This window comes from Heterodontus francisci, chromosome 11 (genome assembly GCF_036365525.1).
Source record: "Heterodontus francisci isolate sHetFra1 chromosome 11, sHetFra1.hap1, whole genome shotgun sequence".
NCBI lineage: Eukaryota > Metazoa > Chordata > Chondrichthyes > Heterodontiformes > Heterodontidae > Heterodontus > Heterodontus francisci.
In genome coordinates, this window is record NC_090381.1 from 65,524,465 (window position 1) to 65,547,663 (window position 23,199).

General features: G+C 40.8%; 1 protein-coding gene across 5 annotated transcripts in view; it reads left to right on the top strand.

Annotated features, from left to right (window-relative positions):
* ect2 (epithelial cell transforming 2) overlaps nt 1-23,199 on the top strand; it is an 82,038-nt gene that overhangs the window by 54,800 nt on the left and 4,039 nt on the right. Inside the window, exons 20-24 of one of the 5 annotated variants that reach the window (XR_010975977.1) lie at nt 4,969-5,123; nt 7,261-7,368; nt 10,083-10,226; nt 11,864-12,029; nt 14,347-14,450. Coding sequence is in view for 4 of the 5 variants with exons in the window: in XM_068042228.1 (XP_067898329.1) it covers nt 4,969-5,123; nt 7,261-7,368; nt 10,083-10,226; nt 11,864-12,029; nt 14,347-14,390 (617 nt within the window). In the remaining variant the exon portion in view is untranslated. Of the gene's footprint in view, nt 1-4,968; nt 5,124-7,260; nt 7,369-10,082; nt 10,227-11,863; nt 12,030-14,346; nt 16,397-23,199 lie in introns of those variants that run through there. The other 4 variants (XM_068042228.1, XM_068042231.1, XM_068042230.1 and 1 more) reach the window with 4 other exon arrangements.

Sequence of the window (23,199 nt, forward strand, 5' to 3'; positions counted from 1 at the left end):
ACATCCTTCCTATAATGCGGTGACCAGAACTGCACGCAATACTCCAGGTGCGGTCTCACCAGAGTTTTTGTACAGCTGCAGCATGAACTCGTGGCTCCGAAACTCGATCCCCCTACTAATAAAAGCTAACACACCATATGCCTTCTTAACAGCCCTATTAACCTGGTTAGCAACCTTCAGGGATTTATGCACCTGGACACCAAGATCTCTCTGCTCATCTACACTACCAAGAATCTTCCCATTAGCCCAGTACTCTGCATTCCTGTTACTCCTTCCAAAGTGAATCACCTCGCACTTTTCCGCATTAAACTCCATTTGCCATCTCTCAGCCCAGCTCTGCAGCCTATCTATGTCTCTCTGTACCTTACAACATCCTTCGGCACTATCCACAACTCCACCGACCTTAGTGTCATCTGCAAATTTACTAACCCACCCTTCTACACCCTCTTCCAGGTCATTTATAAAAATGACAAACAGCAGTGGCCCCAAAACAGATCCTTGCGGTACACCACTAGTAACTAAACTCCAGGATGAATATTTGCCATCAACCACCACCCTCTGTCTTCTTTCAGCTAGCCAATTTCTGATCCAAAGCTCTAAATCACCTTCAACCCCATACTTCCGTATTTTCTGCAATAGCCTACCGTGGGGAACCTTATCAAACGCCTTACTGAAATCCATATACACCACATCCATTGCTTTACCCTCATCCACCTGTTTGGTCACCTTCTCGAAAAACTCAATAAGGTTTGTGAGGCACGACCTACCCGTCACAAAACCGTGCTGACTATCTCTAATGAACTTATTCTTTTCAAGATGATTATAAATCCTGTCTCTTATAACCTTTTCCAACATTTTACCCACAACCGAAGTAAGGCTCACAGGTCTATAATTACCAGGGCTGTCTCTACTCCCCTTCTTGAACAAGGGGACAACATTTGCTATCCTCCAGTCTTCCGGCACTATTCCTGTCGACAATGACGACATAAAGATCAAGGACAAGGGCTCTGCAATCTCCTCCCTAGCTTCCCAGAGAATCCTAGGATAAATCCCATCTGGCCCAGGGGACTTATCTATTTTCACACTTTCCAAAATTGATAACACCTCCTCCTTGTGAACCTCAATCCCATCTAGCCTAGTAGCCTGAATCTCAGTATTCTCAACAACATTTTCTTTCTCTACTGTAAATACTGACGCTAAATATTCATTTAACACTTCCCCTATCTCCTCTGATTCCACACACAACTTCCCACTCCAATCCTTGATTGGCCCTAATCTAACTCTAGTCATTCTTTTATTCCTGATATACCGATAGAAAGCCTTAGGGTTTTCCCTGATCCTATCCGCCAATGACTTCTCGTGTCCTCTCCTTGCTCTTCTTAGCCCTCCCTTTAGATCCTTCCTGGCTAGCTTGTAGCTCTCAAGCGCCCTAACTGAGCCTTCACGTCTCATCCCAACATAAGCCTTCTTCCTCCTCTTGACAAGCGCTTCAACTTCTTTAGTAAACCACGGCTCCCTCGCTCGACAACTTCCTCCCTGCCTCACAGGGACATACTTATCAAGGACACACAGTAGCTGCTCCTTGAATAAGCTCCACATTTCGATTGTTCCCATCCCCTGCAGTTTCCTTCCCCATCCTACGCATCCTAAATCTTGCCTAATCGCATCATAATTTCCTTTCCCCCAGCTATAATTCTTGCCCTGCGGTATATACCTGTCCCTGCCCATCGCTAAGGTAAACCTAACCGAATTGTGATCACTATCACCAAAGTGCTCACCTACATCTAAATCTAACACCTGGCCGGGTTCATTTCCCAGTACCAAATCCAATGTGGCATCGCCCCTGGTTGGCCTGTCTACATACTGTGTCAGAAAACCCTCCTGCACACACTGGACAAAAACTGACCCATCTAAAGTACTCGAACTATAGTATTTCCAGTTGATATTTGGAAAGTTAAAGTCCCCCATAACAACTACCCTGTTACTCTCGCCCCTGTCGAGAATCATCTTCGCTATCCTTTCCTCTACATCTCTGGAACTATTCGGAGGTCTATAAAAGACTCCCAACAGGGTAACCTCACCTCTCCCGTTTCTAACCTCGGCCCATACTACCTCAGTAGACGAGTCCTCAAACGTCCTTTCTGTCGCTGTAATACTCTCCTTGATTAACAATGCCACACCCCCCCCCCTCTTTTACCATCTTCTCTGTTCTTAGTGAAACATCTAAATCCCGGAATCTGCAACATCCATTCCTGCCCCTGCTCTACCCATGTCTCCGAAATGGCCACTACATCGAGATCCCAGGTACCAACCCATGCTGCAAGCTCACCCACCTTATTCCGGATGCTCCTGGCGTTGAAGTAGACACACTTTAAACCAGGTTCTTGCTTGCCAGTGCCCTCTTGCGTCCTTGTAACCATATCCCTGACCTCACTACTCTCAACATCCTGTACACTGGCACTACAATTTAGGTTCCCATTCCCCTGCTGAATTAGTTTAAACCCCCCCCGAAGAGCACTAGCAAATCTCCCCCCCCCAGGATATTGGTACCCCTCTGGTTCAGGTGAAGACCATCCTGTTTGTAGAGGTCCCACCTACCCCAGAAAGAGCCCCAATTATCCAGGAAACCAAAACCCTCCCTCCTGCACCATCCCTGCAGCCACGTGTTCAACTCCTCTCTCTCCCTATTCCTCGCTTCGCTATCACGTGGCACAGGCAACAACCCAGAGATAACAACTCTGTTTGTTCTCGCTCTCAGCTTCCACCCTAGCTCCCTGAATTTCTGTCTTAAATCCCCATCTCTCTTCCTACCTATGTCGTTGGTGCCTATGTGGACCACGACTTGGGGCTGCTCCCCCTCCCACTTAAGGATCCCAAAAACACGATCCGAGACATCACGAACCCTGGCACCTGGGAGGCAACATACCAACCGTGAGTCTCTCTCGTTCCCACAGAACCTCCTATCTGTTCCCCTAACTATGGAGTCCCCAATGACTAATGTTCTGCTCCTCTTTCCCCCTCCCTTCTGAGCAACAGGGACAGACTCTGTGCCAGATACCTGTACCCCATTGCTTACCCCTGGTAAGTCGTCCCCCGCAACAGTATCCAAAACGGTATATCTGTTGAGGGAAACGGCCACAGGGGATCCCTGCACTGCCTGCTGGTTCCCTCTCCTTCCCCTGACGGTAACCCATCTACCTACTTCTTTTACCTGAGGTGTGACTACCTCCCCATAACTCCTCTCAATAACCTCCTCCGCCTCCCAAATGATCCGAAGTTCCTCCAGCTCCAGTTCCCTAACGTGGTTCTCGAGGAGCTGGAGTTGGGTGCACTTCCCACAGATGCAGTCAGCAGGGACACTCTTGGCGACCCTTGCCTCCCACATTCTGCAGGAGGAACATACAACTGCCTTAACCTCCATTCCCACTATTCCAAATTCCCAACAAATCTACTGAAAAACCAAAAACAAAAAGTCAAAACTTGTTAGGTTAGCAATCCAACGGACAGAACTTCTTAAATAAAAACTTACCTTATCAACACACCAGAGTCCTTTTTTTTTTTTTGGTTAGAGGAGGAGGGTGGATGGGAGACACTACACGTGTAGTGTCTCGGGTACAGCCACCACACAGAAATTATAAAGCATTAAACTTTTTTTCATCAGTAAAAATATATGATGGTTTTGGAGGGGGTGTTGTGGGAGGGTGAGATAGAAGTGACAGACTTGTGAGGAAAAACAGCCACAGATGCAGCATTCAATGTGTTTGAAAGATGCAGGAATAGTAAGAGTAGAAGAGTAATAGTTGCAAAAAGAATTAGTGTAGGGAAGAAGGCAGAAATGTGGTTACAGGAAGGAATGCTTTATTTTATGCCCATGAGTAAGCCTACAAGATATAAAGGTCTCCTCTTATGGATCATCTGAAATTGGTCTTGAAGTTTCAAGGAAGTTTTGAATCTGGTCTTGTCAAACTATTGTGTAATTTCTCCCTCTGGTTCTATGAATTGGCAAAATTAGAATATTATGTCTGGTTTTGAGGACTCCTTTTCAGAAAGATATAAAGACCACAAAGAGAATACAGAAGGTACCATGGGTGAGCCTCAGCAATGAGGGCAGATAAGAGAAATTGAGGTTCTTCACTAGAATATAAAATGCTAAGCATCTTGATGGAGGTGTTCAAAATTGGGAATTTGAGATAAATGGGCAGGGGGGAAAGGACTATTTCCACTAGTCAGAAAGTCAGTAACTAGACAGGTCATCGCAAAGAATGAAAGGAGAAGTGGAGAGAATTTTCTGTATTTGAGCATGGAATACTGCATGAGAAATAGAAATCCATAATGGTTTTTTATAGGAGAAGTGGGTAAATATTTGTGAAAGGGGTGGGAAAGGGCAGAAAAATTCAATTGAGTCAGAACCAGCACAATGGACCAAGTAGATTTCCATCCAGTCAAGGTCCTAGATTTGATCCCTAGCCTGTGCTGAGATAGATGTCCTCAGTTAGGGTACTAAAATTGGTCTTAAAAACCCCTGCACAAGGCTGGGGAAGGTTGCCAGCATTCTGTTGCTGCTTGGAATCCAGTAACCCCATTAAAAGTTTTTGTATAGCTATTGGGCTTGTCAATTCTATTCTCATAACTAAATAGTCTTCATAGTCACTGGGGTTTACAAATGAATGATGGGAAAATGTGCTTCTGTTGGCAATTTCCCAGTGTCAGACTCTGCTGTTTGACCCCTATGATACTTGATTCATTTACAAAATTAGCATTTCAAAAAATTACGCTTTCTATAATTTTAAAGCAGTAAAGTATTGCTTTTACCATGGTCAGAAAATTGAATCGGAGAGTACACATTTTCTAACTAATATTTGCATTCATTTGTAAGGATTTGTTAAACCATTAGTTAATTCAGGAGTGTATTTTTAATGCTTTCTTGAGTTGTTGTGGCATGGTAAACTTATTACTGATTTGTATTAGATTGCCGCAGTGCATTTGCCCTGGTGGTGCGACCTCCAACAGAACAATCAAACCTACTGTTCAGTTTTCAATTAATAGTGGAAGAGCCCAAGAAGGATCACTGGTTAAGGCTGCTCTGTCGACATGTGGCAAACACAATTTGCAAAGCAGATGCAGTAAGTTGAGAAGTTTTTAATGGGCATCTTTGGGAGAATAAGAGGGAAAAACTGGTATGATCAGTCTCCTTTAAAGTGCTCATCAATCAGTAGCTTGTTCATGTGCCTGGTGGCTGCCAATTAAGATTCATATTCAATGTAACATGGTCCAGATTTGGCACATTGTATGCAGTAGTGGCTATGCCATGACCACACGATAAAATGTAATGCAGTTGAAGTTGGGAGCTGAGCATAATAAGCTACCATTCAATTATAAGGCTGGTAATGATACGTACATTTTTTTGGAAAAAATATTTGGCTCAAACTTCTGTGTTTAGTTGTTTGAGAAAAATGCTCACATTAAAAGCGCAAATCTTTGTTTAGTTCATTTGATGAATTCCATTTTCAAGCTAGGACTGATTTTTGTTTCATTACCATTTATTTTAAAACAAACAACAAATAGCTTCATTGTTTTTAGCAAACATTGTAATTTTTGTTTAGTGTTGATATTTGGCTGTAGAGAGATTTATTTTCATGTTACTCTTTTTCTGCGAGAGGACGTGATGTTGTATTGGAGATGCATCTTCTAGTTGACCTGGCTGGCACCTGAGATGCCCCTTCAATGGCTCATGGATCATTCCTCTCCTATACTACTATATCTGAACATCATTTTTGGTTGGTGGTTGTTTCTATCTGGCAATGTGTTTGTCCAATCACAGCTTCCTGGCTCTTTTTAGACTGTTTTTGTTTCATACTGTCTCCTTCCTGTTCTCTGTTTATGACTGCTACATTTCTTGCCTAATATCTTCTATGCCTATGTTAATCCAGAATTCTTTTTTGTGTTTCCACTTCAGCCGTTGTTCCAGACATAAGCCTATAATTTCTAGCTTTTTGTTCTTTTGCTCCTTTTTTTTTTTTTGGCCTTTGGTTTCCCTTCCCCTCACCTGGCCATGTGACCTTTCATTTTTTTTTTGTCCTCTAAAGGTACGTTATCCCCCTCCATTCCTACTCCCACCCAATCACCACTTCACAGCCTTCCTTTGCTGCTGCCTGCCCAGCCTTAAATCCTCTTTGAACAAGTCCTACTTATATCCTCCATGTGCCTCTTTGTATTCTCTGGCAGGGCTCAGAAGATTCCATAACTGTTTCTTTTAAGAGTAGTAACCCCTATCCTCCTTTCTCACCAACCTTGCCACCCAGCAAGCTTATTAGGGGCAAATCTCAGCAATCTCCTTATTTCTGTAACCACCTACAGTTGCCATACACCTACTCTCCCATTTCTCTGATTCTGATACTAAGTCCTCCTGCCATTCCATGTCCTATCTTTCATTTGACTCTCCATGAAACTCATCTCTTTACCAAGCTTTTAATCACCCATCCATCCTAATATCCCCTTTAGGTCAGCATTTGTTTTTCTTGGCATCCCTGAAGCACCTTGTGGCATTTTTCTGTTAACAGTGTTGTATAAATGTATAATAGTTGATCATGTTGACATAAATTCCACATTCAACCACTGCGTTGTTCTTGAGGCGAATATTCATTTGATATTTATGTTCAAAGGAAGACAACAAATTGTAAATGGTTAGTCTGTTCTTGACTCTTGGAAGGCTTGATGAGAGGGGAAGAAAAAAAAAGTGATTATTTGATCTCCATGTTTTGAGTGAATCTGTCCAGTTATTTGTGATAGCTTCAAGTTTGGAAAAGATCCAGTTGTTGCCCTCTACATTGGAACCAACAAAATGGGAAAGATTGGGGAGGTGTTTGGGCTAAGGGAGTATCTGGTGTTAGGTTCTACTTTTTAATTTAGCTCCTGACTGATTTATTACCTGAGACCTGTACAAATTTGCATAGGGACAAATGTTAGGAGGTCAACAGGTGGCTAAAGGAGTGGTGTGGGAAAGAGGGGTTCCATTTCATGGGCACACATACACTGTCTTGCTGATGAGAATGAAACATTAAGCAATCTTATCACTGCACTAAAATGTCAAACCTTGTTTGACAATGATAATGCTATCTTTTCTTCCTCTGCACTCTTCCTTTCTTCAGCTGTCCCACAAAACTTATTTTGCACATCACTGGCCCATTTATAACAATCACACATTATGACCGACACTTGCTTATGGGCTTACTTAAAACTAATGATTTTTTTCTCTTCTAGGAAAATATTATTTTTAATACCGACCCAGAATCTCTAGAAGTCAACACAAAAGACATGGATAGCACGTTAAGTAGAGCATCAAGAGCATTTAAAAAAACCTCAAAGAAGGTAAGTCATTGGTTTGTATAATTGTTTAATTCTGGGCAAAAATAAACAAATGATATTGAAAGCTGAAATGGTTAAATTAAAACCTTTTGCTTATAAGGATAGGTGTTGTGCTAAATTAGTGATCTCAACTGGGTCACTTTCAGTTGATATTAATTTAGTCCAATGCAGATTTTTTTTAAAAAAGCAAATACTGTAACTACACAACCAGTCAATCGGTATCTGAAATGATAGATGAACATATTGGCTTTAAGCACCAAGATGGTCTACATCCAAATTGTTAATGGTTGTAACTGTATTCTGTTGCGACACTTTTTTTTTGTTATAACTGAAGTATTTTGTAGATTTGTCTTAAATTTGCTTTTCACTGATTTTTGTCTTTCGGTCCTACCTGCTTAGCTCTTTTCCATTCACTTCATCTTCTTGGCCTCCATGTTCCATTTCAAAACAAGAAGAAAATAACGGGGCTCATGGTCTGACATTATTGAACGCAATCTTGAGTTTTTTTATATTTTTATATATATTTTTTAAATATCTAGTCTTAAACTTTATTCATGTTTTTGCTTCCATACAGAGCTGTTCATTATTCTGCCATTAACACACTCTGGACTCGCGAAAGACAAAGCGCTACAACTATTTAACATACCATTTGCATTCTGTTCTGTGACATCTGTCATTTTTATCTTTTCCCCCCCCACCCACCGTCTCATCACAGCTCTTCCTTCCTTGTTCTTCTTCTCCCACCCCTCTCCTCCCTCCCACCCCCCCCACTTTCACTTGCTCAAAGACTGGTAAATTTCTAACTTTTGCCAGTTCTGATGAAGGTTCACAGACCTGAAATTTTAACTTGGATTCTCTACACAGATGCTGCCAGACCTACTGAATGTACCAGCATCTAAAGTACTCTGCTCTTATTTTTGTCTCCGTGTATACTGTGTACTTCAGGTTTTTTTTAAATTAATACATGCACATGCTACCATATGTGTGTTTGGAAGAGAGCTTTTGGAAAACTTTAGAAACTTTTTTTGAAGAATTTTTATCACATGGCATGTTTTATTGCTTAATCTGTTTTATCAATCAAGTTTAGCATCCACATAATCACTACATAGCTGTTACTGAATTATAGGCACAACCAAAGACTTCAATTGACTGCTTCAATTGTGCAGATTATGATCCAAGACCTTCAAATAAAATTACTGCCTTGTGATATATTTATAGCCATTCAGAATCTATGCTTATTAACACATGGCATCACCTAAAGCTTGCGCTGATAGTTCCATAGAGAGTTGCACATAACATTCCTTATACTGTAGTTTTGAAATGCAGTAAAAATGCTGCCAGTGTGTACAAATACATGGTTGATTCAAATAAAGCTTTGGAGTTGGTATCATATACTTGTGAAATGAATAGAATACATATTTGTATAAAAGCAAAATACTGCAGATGCTGGAAATCTGAAATAAAAACAAGAAATGCTGAAAATACTCAGCAGGTCTGGCAGCATCTGTGGAGAAAGAAGCAGAGTTAACGTTTCAGGTCAGTGACCCTTCATCAGAACTGATAAATATTAGAAATATAAAAGGTATTAAGCAAGTAAAGTGGGGTGTGGGGCAAGGGATAACCAAAGAGAAGGTGTTGATAGGACATGGTCACAGAGAATAACTGACCAGAAGGTCATGGAACAAAGGAAAACGGTATGTTAATGGTGTGCTGAAAGACAAAGCGTTAGTACAGAGAGGGTGTGATTTGACTGTCAAGCACAAAGCATTCCAAGCACAAACATTAAAAAAATACATATTTGGACTGTCAAGCAGTAACTTACTTGTCAAATCCTGCACTGTCTTTAACCTTGTTTCAATGCAGTTGGACAATTTTGTTTTGAGATGTGCTCGAGTTGTAAAACTTTGCAATTGTTGTTCAAGTACACTTGACTAGTGTATAAATATTAATGTCTAGGAAATATTTTTTAATGGAAATTGTTTTTAATGGATTGGATGGCTAAACAACTGTTTATGTAAGTAACATATCCTCTGCGAGTTTGTATGATGAGTGCTGTTGAGGCTCAGCTTGCCCTTCAACAATGTCTTTTGTCAGGCTGCCTTGTCGCTTTCCAACTGAGCCTATCTTAAGCAGCTCATGTCAAAAGCCCTACACCCTTGCTCTGTGTTTCACCCATTTTCCTTGTTTTGTCTGAACTGGACTATGCCACACCTCTACCTTGCTCAAACTTGAGCTGACCTTTAAACCCTGTTCTCATATATTGACAAGACAGCATCTGCAAGTTATCCACTCCTGCTTTGCCTGAGCTGCACCTGAAACCTTTATTCATACATTTTTTATTGCATGTGATTTGCAGTCTCCGAAGCTCCATTCCACACAAGCTCCAAGTTTAAGAATCCCATCCCAACATTGTTGACCACTTTGTCTCCACATACCAAACTGAAATTCTATGTCCTTATCTTGATATTGCTCCACCCTACCATTCCAACCTAATGTACAACCTTCAGTACTCCAATTCTAGCTTCCTATGCCTTATTTTACTGTTGCTTCCCCCCCACCCATTCCTCTTTAGTGCCTGAGCCTTCAGCCTTTCTCAATCTAATCTCAAACTCCATCCACAAACCTCTGCGCCTAGTGATGCCATTTAGCGTCTGTGTGTCTCTTACATAAAAGCTTTAGCACATGTTACGTTAAAGGTAACCATTTTGTTTGTCCAGGTTACAAGAGCATTCTCATTTACTAAAACGCCGAAGAGAGTTTTGCAACGAGCACTAATGGTCCACAGTACCCCTGATCCAAAGAGCCCAACAAGCAATGGAACTTATTTGGGTAGTCGATTAACCAGCACTTCCTCATTAATGGTAAGTACAAGCCCACCTGTCGGTGTATTCTCTGGTCATATCCCGAGATATAGTCCCTTTTTCATACTTTGGTTGTGTTGTGCATACAAATAAGTCTTGGTGTGTTCTTCCTCAGCTGTTTAACTTCTACATAGCAATGAACAGGCAATTATCTAAATGAAAGTAAATCAATAACATGATTTATTTTCATGTTGAACACTTTAGATTGCCATGTTTTCCTCAATCTGCATGTTTTCTTCCAAACTTTATTTTAAAGATGAAACGAATAAAATTAAAAACCCATTAAAACTAACATTTCAGCTTAACGATGGTATACATATGCAATTTGCAATAATTTTGTTTTGCTCTCTAAATAAGGGACCCTTTTGATTAAGTTCATTGCCAAGTGTGGAAAAAGTACCTTTTTCCATATAAACCTCCCCCATTGCAATCCTTGCTTTTAAATAACATTAAATGTATTAAAAATGTTGGTCACATCTGCTTGGTTTTCACAACTCGGTGTCGACAAGGTTTTAAGAAAGCATTATTGCAATGTGTAAAATATTCTCGCAGATATCCTGTGAATATTTTTTCTTGCTTGAATTTCTGTAAAAGGAAAAAAAATCATAGGAAGTTTCTGTACCAACCACTTCTAGATACATCTCCTAGCTGTACAAATGTATTTTAGGTGAAAACATGTCGCTTGCAGACAGTATTTTGAGTTGGAATAAAGCAGAAGCTATTTGAGGTGATGAAATAAGACTATTGTACAAGAAGCATGTTGGCTTAGTGTGTCATTTTTCTCTAGCAATTAATTTGGTATGCTGAAGATAATGTGGAAAGCTGAGTGGATATTGTGTGGGGGCTCGGGGTTATATTGAGGACAGGTTGCATAAATTTGGCTTGTATTCTCATGAGCATAGAAGATTGAGTAGTGATGTGATCAACGTGCTTAAAATGTTATAAGGATTCAATATGATGGGTACAAAAAGTATTTCCTCTTGGGGAATCAAGAATGAGCAGTATAATAAAATTAAAGCTAGGCAATTTGGAAGGGAAATCTGAACCACATTTTTAGACTTATCTTCTAGCTGTCTTGATTTTTTTTTCCTCTTGAAGACTTTTCTTCATGGGTTCAACTTTTTTGATCTCATTTTAATCCTTTTTTTGTTCTATAACTTTTGGCACTAGACTTCTTTCTTCAACCAGTTTCAACTGTCTTTGCTTTATGGTGTAAAAACAAAAAGTGCTGGAAATACTCAACTGGTCTGGCAACATCTATGGAGAGCAAACTTCTCTCTCCACAGATGCTGCCAGACCAGTTGAGTATTTCCAGCACTAGTTTTTATTTCAGATTTCCAGCATCTGCAGTCTTTTGCTTTTATGGTTCCCCAGCTAGCATGTTGCCATTGTATTGCACTCGAGCTCCACAGTCATAGCTCCCAGTAATGGAAGTTATCATAATCCATCAAATGAATGTTGTGGTCATCTAGCCATTTCTACTATATTTAATTTTTAAGGTACCAAGTGTAGTAATTAATGTGGGAAAGTGCTTATTTCCCACACTTGCTTTCTCCTTGAAAACCTATTTATTTTTGTTCAGTATTTCTTTTCAGTTTTATTTGCTTATCATAATTTAGTGGTCTTCCCATATCTAGATTTCTCGTTCTTCATCCACACTTGGTCTGAATGGCTCAGTGATGTCAGCAAACTCTGTAACTGTGCAGCGCTCTAACTCCCTGGACGGTGCACCTGTTGGCCTCAGACCTCGAAATATTCTGCATCCACCCTCACCAAGTCAACCCTGTACCCACCTTATGGACAGTGAGTTTTACTGTAGCTTTAATGCTTCATTTATCCTCCAGAGCTCAACCAATTCTTTTGCCATCTCTGGCATTAACATTGGTGATTATCTTGGCGCCCACATATAATATATTTACAAAGCTGATGTTTGAAGTGAATTGAAAGCTATACCAAGACCATCATTTTTTTCCCCCTTTGTATTGTATGGCTATGCACTTAACTGTCTTGGTGTGAGATTGTAACTTTTGGTTGAATACTAATTTGGGCAAGAGGAAACTTTATCACTGGTACTAACCTTTTCGCTTAAGGTGTCAATCTTTTGATAATTTGAGCAAGGGGAAATAATTATTGCAGTCAAGTTTTTAATCTCTCTTGTTCATCGAACTGTAATCATTCTTTTTAAATGCAACTGCCTTGAATATATTTGAACATTAAGATGGCCCATCATCTACAATACAACTTAAGCTGTAGTTATTTTTAATAAGGGTTTGTTCTTGCTAAAAGCAAAATACGTACAACTCTAGATATTTTAAATGCTTGTTTTTAATACAGGTCTTGTAATTTCCTAAATTATCCCTTTCTTTAGTGTATGCACCATGGATCAAGAAGTTTTGATTTCCTTACATTTTTCAATTTGTTTCTCTTATTTTGTGATTGGAATTCATCCTCGCTTATTGTGCTCCATACAAGTTGCTTTAATTTATAGGTCTTGAAAGTTTCCGTATGCAAGGCGTTAGCTCTTTGTCAGAAATAACAACTCCCAGAAATCATACCCAATTTAACTTGATTTGTTATAGGTTTTAATTATTTTGTCTATGCCTGGTATTCAACTCACTTATTTCATATCAAACAAATCGGTGGAACTTGTTAAAATTTGTAATTGGGCAGATTTTTCTTAATGTTTTTGGTTCCCCAGTCACTTTTTGAAAATTTGTTGATTGTAAATATTCAAATTGAGTCTGTCTGAGGTCTTGTGGGAGATTCCTAGGCAAGGTAGCTTGCAAAGAAGCTGAGAAAAAGACAAGATTGGCGCACACATAATATAACTTGTCATTGTTTTATACAATAGCTGCAAACTTTTTTCTAGCTCCTTTATTAGATAATCTTTTGTGTGAAATGTAATTGATACTTTTACTTGATCTATTACTGTCTAACCAGTCTATTTGGCAGTTAAAACCCAAGTCAAAGTCTACTTTAGTGTTCTGCCCCCTTTTTTTTTTGAAAACCAGGACGGATCATGGGAAACCATGTAATAAAACATGTAACTAAAATAATTGGGGGAGGGTGCTATGAATTTTATCCAGTGTTGGGGCTTAGCTAGAAGAAGTCTTAAGATACAGATGCCAAAAATAGCTATAATTCACCAAAAACTGTAAAGGGGACTTCAAAAATGAAACAGTCCATTGAATTAAATAACTACAGATGAAGTTGTGAGATCATGGAGTTTTAGTAAATTTATTCTATCGCTGTAGAGTAGCAATCAACAAAGCAAAACAAATGCTGAGCTATATGGTCAAAACAGTCAAATACATTTGAAGTCATGCTTGTTATGCAATGCTCTGGTCAGACAGCTGAATACCACACCCACTTAGACACAACATATTCGAGAAGAACCACTATATATTGGTTCCTAGCGTCTGAAGACTGAGATGAGGAAAACCCAGAGGAATTTGGACTTTTCAGTTTGAGGTGCCCTTAGAACTAGAAAAAAATTCAATGGTTTTGATCCAGATCATCATGAACTGAACCATATTTTGAGGGACAAAAATGACATGGGTTCAAATGAATAAATGGGAAATCTAGGATTGATTTTCACAGCATGATCATATGGAATGAACTTCAATTAGTGGAGGGAAAAACCCTGGAGTCATGGAAGAAGCAGTTAGATGCTGGGGAATACTGAAGGGTCTTTCTGGATGAATGAACTAAAATGGCCTTTTCATCTGTGTATGTTTGTGTTTTGTGTTAAAGGAATTCACATTGGTGCAGTGATGTATGCTCCAAGTTTGAGGTGCATTGTTGAGGCACAATAAAAGGAGTTTTACTCTGCATATAAACCCAGAACTTTGCTTGATGCTGAGGGTGCAAGATGTAGATGAAGGGAATATATTCCATTTCCCAGCACTGAAATCCCTGCTTTAAGCAAATGAATTTCCTGTAGAAAATGTATTTACAGCTTAATTTGTAATTTTTCTAGTTTAACTAATGTATATGATGGAGTTTGAAATACTCACTGGGAGCACCTTGGGACAGCAAAAGTCTTGAATTAATTGTTGCAATCAGTTACTTTATTTTGAGACATACTACTGAAATGTACACATCTTTGTATTTTACACAGAGAGTGCAATCGCCTTCATTGGTGAGTCTACCAGCAATGTTTGAAAAAAAATACCACACTTTCAGTCGATCAACAACTCATTTGATATAGGATCTGCACTTTGGGTAAATCCATGGAAGAGATTGTTTTGATCAATTGCAATCATTGTGAAATTTGAAATAATACGATATCAAATGAAACTTCATTAGAAGAATGCACAGTTTTAAAAGAAGGATAATGCTAACTCTTCTATGGATTATTTTTCTTTAACCTAGTTCCAACTTCATAATCCTATGGCTTGCCTGGTTGAACACTGTAATTGAAGAATTTATTTTGATTACTGTTTTTCCTGCTTCAGTTTGTACATTTTTGTACAAGTTTATTTATTACATTGCTTCTACTGCCTTTTTAATCAAATGTGTTTTGTCTTTTTATGCACTGATTAAACTGACATGATCAATCTTATGGGGGTAATTTTAACCTAACTTGGGCAGGTAACAGAAGGGAATGCTGGTTTTACATGCTGCCCAGTATTCTCCATTGACTTTAATAGAGTGTAAAATTAGGCAGGGTGTAAAACCAGAGTTGCACCTGATCCTGTCAGTTTCCCAATCGGTGGGTTCGGTTAAAATTGCCCATAAAGTCTGTGGCTGCTAGGTAGTTCATTGAAATCCATGGTCTCCAAGATGCAAAAAGACTGCATCTTTCTTTTCGTTGAAATTTAAAATTAACAATACTCATGTACAGTTTTCTTTTAAATACCTGCCAGATGTTTGATTCCATCTTTCTCAATTAGACTGAAGGAAGATTAACGGATGGTCTTCGGGCCAACATATGTGTCTGTCTCCTGCAGTAATTAAAAAGACAATCATTCCGGTTTTCCCAAAGCTTAAAGGGTTAAACAGAGTTTTGATTCCAATTATATAAAATATTAAAAATAAGTTATTTAGTCAATATCAAAGTACAGTTCTAAGGCTATATAACATAGTTTTCTACGCATATTTCTTAGAAAAACCGAAGCAACATTGATTAGAATCTCATTTTGCATGTGTTAAGCATTGATCTTTTCATTTTACATAGAATTAACAGTGCTATGGTGTTTTGTATATTTGGATATTTCTAGACCTTGAATATTTTGCGAGCTAGATATCCACGTGATGAATCACTTTAGTTCTGGAATACAACCTTGTACTGACACTTTTTCCTTGTGGCGAAAAATTATTTTGTCTTATTGTTTGTTTTTACATGTCATATACTGGGTTACTCTTTATGTATTCTTTGGTCTGCAAAATAGTAATCTGAGCTGCTAAGTGAAGGACATATTGAATTTTTATATGTACATAACTTTTTTTTTTACATAGTGTAGTTCCATATAAACCTGATACCTAGGTATAAATAAACTTGTTTTTTGAGAAAATAGCTTGTGCTTTGGTGAATTATTGCTAAAGGGAGAAATTGTTAGAAATCTAAACTTTAACTTTTCAATTTTGGAACTCAATTATATGGAAATCTAGACATTTGCAGATCGCCCTGTATTAATGGCTGATTCACAGAATCTAATTTAAGGTGTTGAGTTTTTTAAATTTTGCATTAAAATTTGCACTTTTTTCAGGATGCTAGCAGGCTGGCAAAGGGAAGTCAATCAATCCATGTAATGGGCTGTCTGGAATGTGTAAGGTTTTTTTAAACAAGAAAACTAAAAATTAATTTATATTTTAAAAGATCAACTAAACACCAAATAACAGGTTTAAAGAAAAAAGAGCAACTGCATATTGTCTGCTTTTAAGAATATATATTGCTAGTTTTGTCATAGTCATAGAGTCAGTTATACAGGCCCTTCAGCCCATCATGTCCGTGCTGGCCATCAAGCACCTAACTATTCTAATCCCATTTTCCAGCACTTGGCCCGTACCCTTGTATGTTATGACGTTTCAAGTGTTCATCTAAATACTTATTTTTTTTGTTTAGTGGTTTATATAATAAAACTTGCAGTAAATAGTTTATTACTGTAATAATATTTTAAAGGTTCTAATACACAATTTTTGTTTGCAATTTCTTTTCCTAACATTTGGTTTGGTTAATCTGCTAGCTGCTATTGTTCTTCCCTATTAAACACAATTGATTTTCACCTTTTTAAGATTTAGTCATTTGTGCCACATGTTCTATTTTAGTGATGGTCACATTTAATACTTGCTAGAATTGAACTTTTCAAAGATTCCAAAATGTTGGAAAGTTATAGTTAAAATGTGGTGATGGCTAATCTTGCAGCAAGAGTTAAGCCTTAGAAGTCAGTAAGAACTGGCTGGTGTCAGCTCATCCACTTGCAAGTTGGTTAATGCATATGTTTGTTGCAGTTCTTGTTACTCTGCTTTATATACTGTAGAAAGGGGTTGATATATTATGTTGTACTTGCCAGGGTCCTGTTTCCATCAATAACCAGTATACCTTCAAAATCTCAAAATTGGAACAAAAACAGAAAATACTGTAAACACTCGGGCAGCATCTGTGGAAAGAAAAAATTAACATTTCAGATTGTTGACCTTTCAACAGAACCGGCAAAGGTTTGAAATGTAATAGGTTTTGAGCAAGTGAGGGGGGGGGGGCGGAGTGGTGGTGAAGAACAACAAAAGGGAAGGTCTATGATAGGGTGAAGGGCAGAGAGATTAAATACCAGAAGGTTTCGTGCTACAAAGCCAAGAAACCAGAGATGTCTGGATGAGGTGTAAATGGCAGTATAGCAGCCATCCAAACACAAAGTAAGGGGATTCAAACAGTTGGGTTGGGGGGGTGGGGGGGGGGCGGGAACCAAAAAACGCGAAAAAGAAAAAAAAATGGTGGCAGAGGTTACGATCTAAAATTATTGAATTCGATATGGAGTCCGGAAGGATGAAAATTGGATCTGCGTCCAGGGGACTTTTTTTTTTTTTTTTTTTTTTTTTTTCTCCTGTTCCACTTATCCTCCTCCGAGCAATTGTCTAGATTTTACTCTCCTACCATCAATGTGCACTGCTACTAACAGCAACAACTTCCATTTGTATGGCATCTTTTTAAGTTTAAAAATATCTCAAAGCACTTCATAAGTAGAAATCAAAAAGAGAACTGAGGGAGACTTTAGGAGCTGTAACCAAAAGCTTAGTCGAAACAGTGGGTTTTAAGTGGGCTTTTAAAGATAGAGGAAGAAATGAAATGTTTAGCGTTTTTGGGAAGGAGGCTGATGGAGTTGAAGGATTTGTCATATCTTGTGTGGTATGGGAAGAAGGAATGCACAGTAGAATCGTAGATGAGGCCATTTGGCTTGTTGTGTCTATTGTTAGGACCGCGGTGGGAGCAACGCACTGTCAATTCAGTCCCGTCACTCCACAGGTCGCATCATAGTATTTAAAGTTTTTTACCCAACTGGAAAACAGTCAAATCAAACACTCTAGTAATCCCTGGAATAAAACAGACCAAACCAAGTATCTTTAGACAACAGCAAATTAACTATTTACTTTATTAAAAAACTAAATCTGAAGCACTATTAAGATAAACCTATGCCTAAAGACCTTATAACTACTTATTTTAATCTAACTTTGACTGTGGAAACAGTCAAAGGCCACTCGAAGTCTTCACGTGGATTTGATGCAGTAGTCTGTTCTTAATAGGCATTCAACTCTTCGGCTGCAGTAGGCATCAACAGTTCCTTCAGCAATACAAACCGTTTCTTGAAAAAAAAGGCTTTTCTTTAGGCAATTAACTCTGCCTGTAGCTCCCTAATAGAATATTTGCTGAAAGTAGCTAGCTTTCTTTTCAGTAGCGCGCCTCAAAACTAACTGGTTTTTGCCAGTCTCAGTCAAATCAAAACACCACACCATGCGACTTCCCTCTCACCTGTCACCCAGGGTAACCAATGCAGTTGCTGGTCCACTGTGCCTGAGAAATTGCAGAACTTTCTCTCCCTTAAAGGTGCACTGTTTTAAGAGTCTTAAAGGCACACACTGTATTTTAATCGGGAGAAAAATAATTGCTAGTCCAGCTCCCCAGCCCATTCCCTTTTGAAAGCCACGATTGCACCTGTCTCCACCAGGCTCCCAGGCAGTACATTCCAGACCCTAACCACATGCTGCGTAAAGCTTTTCCTCATGTCCCTGTTGGTTCTTTTGCCAATTACCTTTTAAAGTGTTTTCTGGTTCTCAACCCTTCCACCAATGGGAACAGCTGAGTTACTCTGTCTAGACCCTTCATGATTTTTAACACCTCTATCAAATCTCCTCTCAACCATCTCTAAAAGAGAACAATCCCAGTACCACATAAAAGGCTGGTTAACAAAGTTGAGGCTTGTGAAATATAAGGGTCAGTCAACTTTAAAATAAAAAAAAGGGTTAAGGACAACAGTGAATCATGGTTAGCAGTTGTTTTTAGGACTAGAGGATGGTAGATAGTGCTGTTCCCAAGGTTCAGTGCCAGGACCATTGCTATTTTTAATCTATATAAATGACTTGGATATTGACATTTGCAAATTTTGACATTTTTACACTATGATAGCAAACCTGGAAGTGTGGCAAACAGTGAGGGTGATACCAAATGACTGCAACAGGACATAGGTTAGCAGAATGGGTAGTGGCAGATGGAATTTAATAGAGAAGTGTGAGGAGATGCATTCTGGCAGAAGGTAAAGGGAGAGGCAATATAGACTTAAAGGTACAGTTCTAAAGGGCTGGATTTTATGAGCCCGCCATTGGCCCGCCCAAGCAGGCCACACAGCTTGGAGCTGCTGCAATCTCGTGCGATGGCTCATTTGGCATGTCTGGGTAAGGCTGCTCCCCACCCCCCCCCACCATGACCTGGAGGGGGTGGGCTGTACCATGCTGCGAATGGTGTCAGGTGTTGACGCCACATTTAAATGGCAGCCAACCCTGCATACATCCTCATTCATGATTAAATGTTTGCTGTTGGAGCAGACCAGCCAGCAGTGAAGTGTGATGAGACCCAGCATATGGTGGACTTCAGGGATTCTGGGGGTTAATAAGGTGTTCAATTTGGCTCATTTCCGGTAGGTGGGAAAATGTTAATATGCTATGACCTGTGGCGTAATGGGACTGAATTGATAGTGCATTACTCCCGCCTTGGTCATAACATCCCTCAGTGTGCAGCTAGTATGTGATTACAGGAAGCGCTTCATGCAAGTATGTGCCCGCTTTCCAGGCAGCTGCCATATTCATTCATCCTGCACCATTCGCAGATGCCACTGCGCTTCACTGCACCAGCTCAGATCCAGGGGTGGATTCTTGTGGACAAGGGCTACCCTTTGCAGACATGGCTCCCGGCGCCGGTGAGAAATCCCACCAGCGATGCAGAGGAGAGATACAACGCCTGCCATGGCTTAATACTAGCTACCATCGAGCAGGCCATCGGCATGCTGTAGATGCACTTCTGCTGCCTGGATAGATCAGGTGGGGCCCTACAGTACGCACCAGAAAGAGTTGTGTGTATTGTTGCTGCATGCTGCCTCTCTGGACATCCGCCTCTGACAGTGGCGCTCCGACATCTGCGGGTATGTCATTTGGGGCCTGCAGACTGCTACCTTCTCGGGCGTCTAATGTGCCTTGGTGACTGCTGCTGCTCGCGTCCATGAGCTTCCATGTGGGCTGCACCTGCCTCTTGGTTCCACTTCTGGTGGATATTGCTCCTCAGGGCACGTCGATCAAGAAAAACAAGGTGGATCAGCCCGATTTGTATGCTGGAGGTAAACTCACTTCCTTCAGTAAGTCAATGGCACCTATCAGAGCAGAGAGTGATGTGAATTGGTGCTTCATTTGTGTTCCAGCATCACTTATATGGTATGGCATGACATTGCCCGTCTTAGCTTTAAATAAGAGTGGGACAGCATAACCACAGTTGTCATATTGCCGTTGCCTGGATTGGATCACCGGCAACCTGACCTTAAACCTGCTACCATTTGTAGCCCCTGCCCCTCATAAAGGAGTCATGGACTGCCATTGCTCCCTCCCACCCCCAACATCGTTGGCTGAATGTATGGTCAGCCCCCTTCTCCCCACTGCACCCACCCCCCAAAGTTAACGGAGGTAGAGTGACCCCCTTTACAGAAGAAGGGTACGGGGATCCTCCATTCATAAATGGAGTTGAGGCCCCCTTCATTACAGCTACCCACCCACCTCCCTTCATGAATGCAAAGTTCAGACCCCTTTCATTGCAGCTACCCACCTACCTTCACTGGCTCCGAGGACTGATGCCTCTGCCGCTGGCTTTCCTCTGACATGAAATTGAAAGCACGTGAGTGCTGCGCATCCAGATGAAGATCATGACCTGCTGGCTCAATCATAGCAGCATATATGGTCAGCGGCAATTTAAATATTCAAATCCGGGTCCCTTCACCAAGCGGCAGGGGGCCACCACGGAGCCTCACAGCTGACAGGTGGATCGGGCTGGGCCCTCCTCGTGTCGAGGTCTGTAGCATTTGAGGGTCCTCGAGAGGGTGCAGAGGAGATTTAACAGAATGGATCCAGGGAGGAGAGCTTTTAGCTACAAGGTTAAATTGGAGAAGCTGGTGGTGTTCTCCTTGGACCAAAAGCAATTGAGATTTGAGAGAGGTGTTCAAGATTATAACACATTTAGATAAGGTAGACAAAAGCTGTTCCCATTAGCTAGTGGTACAAGGATAAGGGGACACAGGTTTAAGGTGTTGGGCAAGAGATGTAGGGCGGATGTGAGGGAGAAATTTTTTTATGCAGCGTGTGGTAATGACTTGGAACTCACTGCCTACGTGGTGGTAGAAGCAGAGACGATCAATGATTTAAAAAGGAAATTGCATTGGCACTTAAGGGAAATAAACTTGCAGGGCTACAAGGATAGAGCAAGGGAAATGGGACAGAGTGGATTGCTCTACAGAGAGCTGGCATGCAATTGAAGGGCCGTATGACCTTCTGTGTCGTAATGATTCTTATCCTCACAAGAAGTGCAGTGATGAAAATACAGAACTAAACTAAAGAGTTATACAAAACAATGTTGGAACAATTTTGAAGAGACTGGTACATGTGCTGTCAACAAAATGGAGGACACGACACATGACCCTCAGCATCTCTTGTACTCCAAACCATATCCATGTCTACGAAGACTGAAAAATAATTAAGCCTTGTGTGCATGGAAATGCGACAAATAATCATACCTGGATGGGAGCTCAAACACAATGAGACAAGACCTTTCTCGGACTTCTCATCTCTTAATCTCCATTATAATGGCGTGTAAACCGCCCTCATCCCCTCAGAATGGGGCCATCGTCAAGGCCATTATGCAGCCCAGCTAGGACTAAAACTTGAAGTCACATGGGCGAAGCCAACCCTTGTAAAAATTCACCTTTAAACGATAATTGTTTTGAGGAACAAAGGGGGGAGTCTTTTCAGGACAAGACTGGAGATAACAAGATCAATCAGGTCTCTCCTCAGCCACATGATGCAACAAAAAACTATCTTGAATTCCAGCAAGGCTGAGAGGGAGAGAGATCACAAGAACATCACAAAATAAAAGCAAAATACTGCGGATGCTGGAAATCTGAAACAAAAACAAGAAATGCTGGAGTCACTCAGCAGGTCTGGCAGCATCTGTGGAAAGAGAAGCAGAGTTAACGTTTCGGGTCACTGACCCTTCTTCGGAACATCACAAAAGCTGTCCACCCAGTGGCTGTGGAAAGAAGCCTAGCCAGGCAAGGAAGGAGCCCGGTTGCTGATTCTGCACTTCAACTTGGTGCAGCAGAGAACTGGAAGTGACCCACCACCTCCAATCTGAAATCTTAACCACCAGAAATCTACAACACCTCAACAAATCAAGACTACAAACAGGCCTGCATCTTTTTTTAAAAAAAAAATACTCCTACTTGGAAGATTCAACAGGTTTATGTAAACTATGAACACCTATCACAACTTGAATTCTTAACCTTTACCTTCTATCTATCTTCTCGTGAGAGTGAATGGGTGTGAGTGTTGTTGCAAACATTTGGGGGAATGAATATTGTTCAATTAATAGTTAATCTTCTGTTTTAAACCTACAAGAAAGTCTGTCACTTTGTTTATTTGGCAAGTAAAACACTCCGGGGCTAACTGTACCCCCGCCCCCCCGCCACATTGTAATGTCCTAATGTCCTCCTTTCTTTCCTTCTCTATCTTTCTTGATCTTGTTGCCAGAGGTATTTAGTACCCAGTCCTGCCATTTATTGGGCCAGGTGTCTGTTACTGCCATAATATATTCCCACCTCGCCAACCTTATACACCACATGTTGTGCATTTACATACATGCACTGTAAACCTAACTTAGATATATCACATTCCTCTTAGTCTGACCCCACATAATATCTTACCATTTTTTACCCTAGTGCTGCCTCTTCCCCAATCCTTTGTGCACCTTGGCCGGACTTTTCCCTCGGCAGACAAGAGCCGTCCACTGACTGAAAAGTCAGTGGTAAACCCGCTTCCGCTTGGCCTGGGGATCCGACTCGCATTTTGCGGCTCCCCAACCTTTAAGTGTTCTGAGGCGGTACTTCCACCTTCTTCAGATAGGAAGTCTTGCCTAATGGAGCTGCTGGCCAATCAGCAGGCCAGCAGCTCTTGGTCCCAGACCACACCCAACTTCAAGATGATGATGTTGGGGAGCCCCGGAACCAAAGTAAGTTTGTTTCCTCGCCAGGGATGATCGGTCGGGCCCCCGGCAAAGCTAGGGTGGTCAATTGGGGGGAGACGGGGGGCATGTTGGGGGTGGTTGGGGCAGTGGGAGCGGCCCACCCTTGGGCCCGATCATGAGAGTTCCCCCCCGGCCCAGGCCATCAGAGAGCCACCTGCTTTTGTCAGGCGACTTTTCTCAGCCCTGGGTCACCCGACTAGCCGCAGG